Source organism: Carassius auratus, chromosome 47 (assembly GCF_003368295.1).
Source record: "Carassius auratus strain Wakin chromosome 47, ASM336829v1, whole genome shotgun sequence".
NCBI lineage: Eukaryota > Metazoa > Chordata > Actinopteri > Cypriniformes > Cyprinidae > Carassius > Carassius auratus.
Genome location: NC_039289.1, coordinates 8,279,445 through 8,289,389, shown reverse-complemented (window position 1 = coordinate 8,289,389; position 9,945 = coordinate 8,279,445). Strand labels below are relative to the sequence as shown.

Below are 9,945 nucleotides of genomic sequence, written 5' to 3'. Positions count from 1 at the left end.
GACGCGACGCACTGGACGCTTCCTTGCGTGATGCTTTTCGGAGTAGAGGATTTTGAGATTTACGTCTTTAACATTTCCCTTTTTGATATTGCGGAGAACGTGCTTATTCGTTTAGCATATTACAGTTACATATTGCAAAAATAATTCTAATCAACTCTATACCTTTTTGGAAATATTATGTTGAACCAGGCTGTGTTTTAACCATAGATATGTCTTAATAATAATAATAATAATTAATAATAAAAAGCAAATAACTTCGTACTTCCTCAACAAAGAACTTATGAGGTGTATTTATTATTATTCTGAGATAACAGATTTTCTGTTTTCGTTATTTTATAATATTATATTCTTAATATATTTTATTCTTTAAATAACATAAATTGGTTCATTTAAATAGTTTAACCCCACAAGAGAGCGCGACGCGTCCCTTGGCGTTTGCGTACGAATGACGTCAGCGCCCAGTCGACCAATCAGAACTTTTGTTTACGCGAACGCGTCGCTGCTTTTACGTTTAATGTATGTCAATGACTAAATCTAATGACTAATCTTTTTGTATTATATTTTCTTTTTTATTATACAATTATAAAAAAGACCTCTAACACTAGCTTGCTCTATTCTTTTTCTGTTTTCTTTTTTATTATATTATTTAAAATCCCTTGCTACGTGTTGTTTTTTGGATAAAAGTGTGTGCTAAATGACTAAATGTAAATGTAATCGAAGACAGTGGGCGTTTAAAAAAATAGTATTCTACACCTATTAGTACCAAAACATGCAGTCTATACTTTGTAGTATGTACTAGGCAGTATGTCAGTGTAATATTCTGAACATATCCAGAGAATAATTCATGGTTCATCTACATTTACATTACATTTATGCATTTAGCAGACGCTTTTACTTACAGTGCATTCAGGCTATACATTTTTTATTTTTTTTTTACCAGTATGTGTGTTCCCTCAAAATTTACAAAAGCATTCAAAATTGTGGCCAACATGCAGAATTTTTATTTAATCCTTCATGGATACTAAAAAAAAAGCTCAGACCAAGTTACATAGCACTAGAAACCAGTTTATAATAAGCATGTTTTAGGACATCCAAGAAAAGAATAGCATTATTGGGTCAACATATGCAAGATGTAAGTTATTATTATTATTATTAGAGGACCAAACAACAGTCAACAAATGGTACGTCTACAGCATTTAGTGAGTCCATAGACACTAAAAGTTATGAAATCCATACAGATCAGATGTAAATTTGTGCAGTAATAATGAGAATGATGATCAAACTTCACGATCTCTTGAGGTTCGGCTTAGTGGGTCAATCAACAAAAATTCTGATTTCCCCCCCACCCCCCCCTCTTTTTTACGTTTTCCTTTTTTTTTTCATAAAAAAAACAACTAAAGGAAAAAAGGTTTTACTCATAAAAAGCAGCTACGTTATACAAGCACAGTCTCCAAATATATGTGGGCTTCTGTGTTTTTCCTCCTAGACGTCCCTGTGGTTCTGAACTAAAATGCTGGTCCTCGATTGACCAAACGTGGGTAGTGCAGCATCATCCACATTGAACATTTAGATTAAGGCGCTTGTTTGCCTCATGACGTCCCGATTCAAAAGTGCTAATAATGTTCGTATCACGTTTTATGTACAACACGAAAAACTCATGTAGATCACAAAGGTGGGCAGACTAAAAGTAACACAAATGAATGAAGGAAGCCAAAGTGTGTTTGTGAGCGCAGTTCAGCTCTCAGATGACATCTGCTCGTCCTGAGCTCTGCTGTCCTCTTTCACGTCTGTGTCTGCTGTGGGACTGTCCTCTGTGGAGTCAGTTGGGAGTGTTTGCTGCTCTGTTTGGTCATCTGGATTGGGCCTGAAAGACACACACAAAACCATTCTGCTTAAGAACAAGGAAAATGTGCCGGCTAATTATCAAAACAGAACGAAAGGTGTCCGTTTCTTCACCTGAAGCCGTTCGGGGATTTGTTCTCATCCTGTTTCTCTTGGTCTGTGGGTTTGGGGTTGCTTTCAGATTCAGAAATGTCTTTTTTCTCGTTCTCTGACTCGCCATTCACTGGTTTAGAGTCATCTAGAGGGAAGATACAACAACAACTCTGTTTTAAAACTCTTTGATTACTGAATGGGAAAACTTCTCATTTGACAGTTTACCTGTGTTTTGTGTGTCTTGCTCATTGGTTTCTTGGTTCTTTTCATCCAGTTTTGGTTTACCGGAATCGATCTTGCCAATGAACTGGAGCTTTAGCTTATTGTAGACTGCAGTGGCCTTCTCCATAACCGCACCACTTGCTTTGTACCGTCGAATCTAAAAGACAAAAGATGGTCAGAAGCATGTCGGTTTTATTAAATGGCCCCCTGTAGCGAATCCATGCGTTTTTGTGAGATAAATATCCAGATTTCAAATGTATTTAACACTTTTTTCCACCCTCACTTCTGCTGACTGTGGGACACAGAAGACATGCAGGCGGATGATGGAAGACGTATGCGTCACACGCGAGCCTCTGGGAAATTTTGGAGCAAAGGAAACAAAGTTTCCTTACTTTAGCAAAGGAAAACCAGTGTACCCTTGGCTTATTTCGAAATCCTCTAATGTTTTTCTTTATAAATCCTTGTTTTGAGCTTCTAATTCGTGACCAGCGTTTCCCCCTGGAGCCGTGTGAGGGAGGTTTTATTACAGATGCACGCACTTTATTTCACGTCTTCTGAACTGCTGATAACAAACACCTGCTTACCCCAGCTTGAAAGGCTTGGAAGAGCAAGGACAATTTTTAACATAACTCTGATTGGATTATTCTGAAAGAGGAAAGTCACATACACCTAGGATGCTTCGAGGGCGAGTAGAAGATGGACCAATTTTCATTCTCGGGTGAACTAACCCTTTAAATAGATTCAAAATGGAAAGATGATCTCCATTTTTATTTTAATACCTTTTTGAGTGTGGCAATAACATCTGCATTCTTCTGCAAGATTTGAGTGGTTACTTGTACCGAGCCGAGCTCCTCCAAGGCCTGTAGACACTTCTCAATATCCTACAGATCAAAGGAAGCAGAAGACTCAGAATGATACCAGGGGATTCACACATCAAGTCATTTTCACATGTAAAGCAGCTGCTATAAATATAGACTCAATTTAACAGCATTTTGTTTGTGGTGTGTGGTTTAACTGAAATCAGACCTGCACACAGCAGCTATTACGGTTAACTACTATTAACTATTAAACAACTTTGTTAATTGAAATACAGCTGAAATAAAATCAAATATATTTAATAACTATTAACTGAAATAAGTTTATGTTGAAGCACTAAAATCACTAAAAGTAAAAAAAAAAAAAAAAAAAAAAAGTAATTACCCGATATGAAACTAAAGAGTTATTGCTAAAGAGTTCAAAACTATTTGAGTGTGTAATATCTTGAATAAAGAAATATAAAAAAAAACGGTGTAATAAACAGTAAAATCTCACAGGAACAGAATGAACTTAAACAAGTCTGAATCGACGGATTCAATGAATCGAGCAAACCACTGTTTGTTCAAATACAAGACATGGAAGCTTTACTGTAAGATCAGTAGAATCATCTTTCCAGGATTTGTAATGGATTTAATGTGTGAAAGTGACATATGGTTTGACTGCTGATGTCTACTTACTGGGTTGTCAACCTTCAGTGCAAACTTGATGTCTGTGTGGAGCTTCTGTAGTTTCTCTTCAGGCGAGGGTTCTGAATATATATATATATATATATATAAACACAGAGCGACAGAAACAAGAGTTAAAGTTTGACTGACCGTAACATTATTCAAAAGAACTGAATAATGTCACAGACCTTTTTTCTTCTCGACTTTCTTCTCAGGTCGAGAAGAAAGCTTCCGTTTCGGCTTCTCGGGCTTAGGCCTTGTGGAAGAAAAATGTTGATAGTGTCAAGTGGCAGAGCATTGCGTTAGCAGCACAAGGTTGTGGGTTCGATTCCCAGGGAACACGTGTTAGGTAAAAAATTATGATGCATAATGCATACAATTAATTTAATTGTCAGGGTTATTACTGTTAAATAAAACAAAAATAAATAAAATTAACTAAGACTGCATTCACATTTTAAAAAAGAATTCGAAATTAATAAATAAAAATATATATAAAAAAAAACTAATTCAAAATAAAGGCCTATTCAAAATCCTAATAATACTTACTATAATATATAATAAATTCATACTAAGAATCCTATTCAATCCAAATGCATACCTCGCTTTGTGTTTCTCCTCTGATCTCGGTGGCTTTTTTTCTTTGATCCTCCTTTCTTTTTTCTCTTTCACCTCCTTCTCTTTCTTTTGCCGCCCTTTCTGGCTGTCTTGACGTTTGGTGGATTTTTTCATCTACAGAGCAAACACAACCCAAACACAGTCAACATTTTGAGAGGCGACACTAGTGGAAAGCGTTTGGGGAAAGTTCTGGTGACTGGCCTCTGCGGGTGATGGCGAGTCGGAGTCCGACGGGGCCGGGATGGGGGGAGTCGGAGGTTTCTTGGATTTTTTGAGAGGGTGATCATCCACGTCATCGTCTGAACTGCTGCTGCCGCCGTCACTGCTGCTTCCTTTTCTGGCCTTGTTCTCTTTCTCTCTTTTCCGTTTTTCTTCCTCCTCTTTCTCTCTCTCCCGGAGCCGACGGAGCTCTTCGGCCTCCTCTTTCTTCCTTCGCTCCTCCAGCTCCTTCCGTCGCTCCTCATCTCTCTTTTTCCACTCGCTGACGCGGTCCGTCTCACTGTCGCTTTGAATAAAAAGTCAAACTCCAGTCAAATCATCCATCTGTTCCTTCAAAATTCACAGATATTTGCATGCTTTTTCAAGTCATGATCATGTCAATTGTATGACAACATATTAGCCTGATGAAAACAATTCTAAGATTTTTTCATCCTTTAAATGAAAAAATAAATAAAAATCGAATCACCGGCTTAAATCAAAAAGTTGTATAATAGAAAAAAAAAATTACATTATCATCATTAGTGCAAACGTAAAGATGCTAAAAAGGAAAAATATGAACCAAGCTCACCTATCGCTGTCCGATGAAGAGGAAGGAGCCTTTTCTGGAGCTGGTTTGGATTTCCTTCCCCGCGGCTTTGGTGGAGGTTTCTCCGCTTGGAAAATGACGCAAAAAGAAAAGTGTCCTTTAGTATTCTGATGTACTTGTCTGGGATATCAGAGGACAACGGTCTCAGGTCAAGTTTCCATCCACTGTGCTGCTATTCAACGCAACTTCTCAGCCGTTAAAACTAATTATAAAATGTGCTGGGCTCACGTTACAAAGCGCATTTCTCACCTTTCTTGCGCCCTTGTGGGCCTTTCCTTGCAGGAGGAGGAGGAGGTTCTGAATCGGAGTCGGATTTGGACCCAGACTGTGATTCGGATCCAGAGACGGCCGGCCGGGGCTTCTCGTCTTCTGAATCGCTCCTGGCCGCCTTCTGATCTGACTGGGAGCCCGATTCAGAGTCGGAGCCAGATGATGCCTTCTAAAATGACACAAAGTAACAGTGTAAGATCAAGCGATTATAGATGGCCACATGTCAGGGAGGTCGTCTCACCTTCCTCCTGCCTCTACCAGCTGGCTTTTTGCCGCCTCGACCGCCCGACTCTTTCTGTGGCGTGAAGTCCTAGGGAACACATTATTAACTCGTTAATACAATTTTAACATGTAACATTGACTCCACAGATTTTTGGGGGTAATAGCAAAGCCACGAGGGGTTTAAGTGAAGTCCAGACAGGAATACCTGGTCGCTGTTTTTGCCCGAGTCAGAGTCCGAGCTGGGTGACGGTTCTGGTTCTGAGGGAGATCCACTCTCCTCTCCATCTCGATCACTGGATGACGCCCGTGTTCTCTTCACTGGGAGCCGCTGCTAAATTTGACAAAAGACAGGGTTTTTTTCCCATTTATGTTTTTATACATACATGCAATTATAAAGAACTGAAGTGAAACTTTCAAGCTTTAAAATTCATGTTCTATGTCATACAAACATTGTATGCGTCTTAAAGTGCTCCATATTATGGATTTTTGAAAAGTGACTTTCATTCAGTCTGTAACAGCTCTAATTGAATGAAAACATCCAGTAAAGTTTAACATCTAAAAGTGCAACGTGTATAAAGTTATTGTCTTTAAAAGAAATTCAGTCATTTTTAAAATGAATCCCAAGCCATTTCATGTTGACGTCAACATGAAACATTAGCATATTGCCCGCCCACTTGTTAATCTTTTCCCATTAGTCTGAATGAAAATGCTAATTCATTCTTTGCCACTAGGTGCCGCTTTTGGAGCGTAAAAATAGCAGTAACGGCTGTACACAAAGCAGCGCTGCACTCACAAACGCTGCTTTATCAGGCATTACAGCCATGATGACATGAAAAAGAGACCAATCGGACCAATCACACAAAGGAGGGGTTTGGAAAAATTAATAGTTAGATGAATAGTTTAGGAGTCGTTGAGCAAACGTGTCAAAATAAACACGTATAAGACAATGAAAGTGTTTTTGACCTTGCATGCATGTCAACCTGTTGCTGGGGACTCCCAAAACCAAAATATGAACTATTAATTACCCATAATAGGGGCACTTTAAGTCCTGTTCACACCTAGAATGAGATCCATATAAGCATCCACATCAGCAGGCAATAAGGGTTTGTCGTCTGCCATTTGAAATGTTCAAGTTCTTTAAAGTGGATTTTGAATGGCAGTCAGTCTTTATTATTAATCAGAAGGAAAAATCATTCTTAAAGTGTTTCCCATCATATCATTCCTGCATGTTATTATCATCATAGTTGTGGTGTGACTTTCCTTTTCTCATACATTTAGTAACTATTTTGTTTTTGTTATCGTAATTGGTGTGAACAGAACTTCACTTTTAAGTTTAAAGGAGTTTCAAGCACGCTATAAGATGTTGTGCCAAACTACTTCAGACTTTTAGCCAAAAGTATAATTAATTTTTGACATGAGCACTTAGCATTTGTGTACAGCAGAACACAGGCCTTTCAAAGTATACTCTATCTTACAGTGTGCACGAATACAGATGCTTGACACATCCACACTACAAAGTTTCATCCCTGCACTATTTCTCTTAGAAGGTATTTGCGATAAAAAAGTCTTTGTGCTCCTTTAAACTAGAGTCGCATGTGTTTCTTTACGCCCTCACACAAGTAGGTGCCTATTGTTGTTGCTTCATACCGGACAGGTGTTGCAAATGAACTAATTAATCGTGCAATATAATTCAAAGGCGGTTAGAAAAATCTGTCTGCATGTGTACTATGCTGATAATGCACTGTATGCACACATTCATGTAAAGGTAAACCATGCATTCATAACATAATAAATGACTCTACTGCTTTAATAAAAACTATGTGCACTACACTGATTACTCTACTAACACTCTTCTATGTAACGCTAGTGAATTTGTAACTAAATTAACTGACATAAAAGCTTTGAAAAGAGAGATTCAGAGCACCTGAAAGTATAATGCATAACACTGCAGGAGAAGAGAGAAAAGTGACAGATGAGATGACAGCTGATTCACACAACATTCAATCATGCTGGCTTGTTTCGTGCTTGGATACCTTTGCAGCAGGAGCTTTGCGCTTCACCGCAGTCTTCCTTTGATCCTCACTTCCAGAGTCAGAATCATTACTTCCCGTTTCAGCTTTCCTCGGTACCACCGCTTCCTCGTCATCTTCCGCATCACTTCCTGGCGCAGGTTGTTCGTCCTCGCTGTCCGATGATGATGAGGCAGGCTAAACAAATCCAAGGAAGATGTGACAAATCAGCATTTGTTGACATGAACCGACAGATGGTTATGGACAGAGAAATGATGTCTTACTGCCGGTGTGTTATAGGAGGCGTGAGGGTTGTTTTGGATTTCCCACAAGCCTTCATTGAACCCTTTCCTTTTGTTGGGCTTCCCAAATCGGTCTTGGTGCTTTTCATAAGCAAAAAGGTCCTTGGGTGCAAGGAATGCTCTGAAAGGACAGAAATGGCATATTAAACCAGTATTATACAGTTGTGTGAAACAGAAGTAGTGACAGATCTGTTCTTCTGTATTTTGACATACAAATGAGAAATGCAAGCATTACACTAATTTTTATGCCATTTTTCTTAAACATTATGAAACTCATTTTTACCAATTGAAACAGTTGAGATTAAGTGTTTACAATAAGATCCAAAAAATGCATTTAGACAATAGATAGAGTGTTTTTTCATTACATGCAGACTTTAACATACTCAAGTGGCTACAACATTCTCAGATCGAAAATATTGAAAAAGGTGAAAACAAATATGGTCTAAAAAGGGTTCTTCTAGTGCCACCTGTTACTCCATAACAGTTCTGACATGCAAAGCCCCACCATGCTTTTAAAAACATTGTGATTATTCACCAGCATACAGAATTAAAGAAATAAAACATGAGACTGCACACAGCGCATTATAAGTAATAAGCATCTATTTATCATAATGAACAACCTGGTGCTCTTCTGGATTCAGGGATACGTACGTTTCATGAGTCCCGAAGAAGAAAATAGGGACTTTATTAGGTGGTGGTTTGACAGCCCCTTCGGCAACATCTTCAATCTGGAGGAGAAATATCAAAATAAGGTGATTACATGTTCTTCAGAGCTTTTGCAGCAGAAATGTGAAGGTTTATAGAACTAAACACAAATTAACAAAGGAGTTTTCTACCTTGGATTGAGTCACGTGCAGTGTAAACACGACAACCCCCCCTCATTGCATTTTACTTGATGCTGAGCCAAAGCAATGTAAAAGTCTCGAGTCTAAGTGTAGTAATTATTCATATTTTACCCCATTATACATCTAAAGACGTTCCCCGTTGTATAAAATACAGGAATAAACAAAACTTTGCGTACACTCGACCTTTGCTGCTCGTACAGCAAACGAGTTAGCAAGCCAGCTAGCCTCATCCATTCATTACTAGGCTAATAAAACGGAACAAATGAGGTGTGTAACGTTAGACTCTGAAGTACAATATAATTCGAGCTTATCCGCGTCAGATACATGTGTGTGTTGTGTGTTGAGTAAATCGCTGGTGGGGGGTGTGCGCTGCCCTCACCCGGGCCGGCCAGTGGGGATAGCCCTTCATTTTAGCAAAGACAAGATCCCCGGGCCGAAAGTTGTGCGGCATCTTGTCGTCCCTCTATGCACCGCTCCTCGTTCTGCTCGCTGTGGTAGTCCGTGATCCGTTTTCTCAGGCCGACAGACAGCGAGACCTGGCTCGGGGACAGTACGAGAGGAAAGGCGGTTGGTTTCTGCAGCGGTTTCCGCTCATTCCATTTTTTTGTCAGCGGAAGTCCCGCCCCTCTTGAGAACGATGATTGGAGGAACGGACTGTCACTCTTTGCGTCCACCAATAAGAATGTACAATGTGTACACCGCTAAAGACTTCATATCAATGATTTTTAACAGTCGCTCCGACCTGCGACTGTTGAAAATGAAATTGGGGAAACATAAATTATTAATATTATTTTTTTTTTTGTTATTATAAAAACACATATTCGAAATGCATTCAGTGTAATGTAACTGCACTTTTATAAATATATTTCCCCCCAAAACATTAATTAATTCATATAATATATAATCTACTAAAAACAGGATCGATTCTGATTCTGTTCCCTGAATTTAGTAGTTATTTCAGTAGTTTTTAGTATATTTTAGTAGTTTTGAGGAATAAATATTTGTTTGTTGAATTTTTTTTTTTTTTTGCCATATATGAAACAATTAAAATGTAACTAAAAACACGTAAATATTAAGCATATGTATTTATTTCTTGCAAAATGTTTGCTTCGCATTTGAAGCTTGACATTTCACATTTTGAGGCACTCCAAAACTGGTCTTAACGATGTATAATTTAAAAATACAAAACACACAAAAACATGTTTTTTTCGATTACCGTACACATTTCTTTCATCGTTA

At 38.5% G+C, this 9,945-nt stretch overlaps 1 protein-coding gene across 3 annotated transcripts; it reads right to left on the bottom strand.

The window, feature by feature from the left end:
• Nucleotides 1-978: 978 nt before the first annotated feature.
• On the bottom strand, nucleotides 979-9,316 carry hdgfl2 (HDGF like 2). 3 transcript variants are annotated; one of them, XM_026236066.1, is made up of 16 exons: nucleotides 9,086-9,316; nucleotides 8,513-8,589; nucleotides 7,844-7,982; nucleotides 7,584-7,757; nucleotides 5,756-5,881; nucleotides 5,570-5,638; nucleotides 5,308-5,497; nucleotides 5,041-5,125; nucleotides 4,455-4,758; nucleotides 4,237-4,367; nucleotides 3,827-3,894; nucleotides 3,651-3,721; nucleotides 2,937-3,038; nucleotides 2,161-2,314; nucleotides 1,957-2,080; nucleotides 979-1,864 (listed from the first exon to the last, which is right to left on the bottom strand). In XM_026236066.1, exons 1-16 carry the CDS (start codon nucleotides 9,155-9,157, stop codon nucleotides 1,735-1,737), a joined length of 2,016 nt encoding a protein of 671 aa, XP_026091851.1. In that variant the 5' UTR covers nucleotides 9,158-9,316; the 3' UTR covers nucleotides 979-1,734. The 3 variants fall into 3 exon arrangements, with proteins under 3 accessions (XP_026091851.1, XP_026091854.1, XP_026091852.1); XM_026236069.1 differs by having other exon boundaries at nucleotides 4,455-4,752; XM_026236067.1 differs by having other exon boundaries at nucleotides 5,756-5,878.
• Nucleotides 9,317-9,945: the final 629 nt, after the last annotated feature.

Coding starts and splice junctions, on each gene's coding strand:
- hdgfl2 (XM_026236066.1), bottom strand. CDS start 9,157: ATGCCGCACAACTTTCGGCCCGGGGATCTTGTCTTTGCTAAAATGAAG. Junction 4,759..5,040: donor TCTTCATCGGACAGCGATAG/GTGAGCTTGGTT, acceptor TTTTATTCAAAG/CGACAGTGAGACGGACCGCG. Junction 2,081..2,160: donor GCAAGACACACAAAACACAG/GTAAACTGTCAA, acceptor TCTTCCCTCTAG/ATGACTCTAAACCAGTGAAT.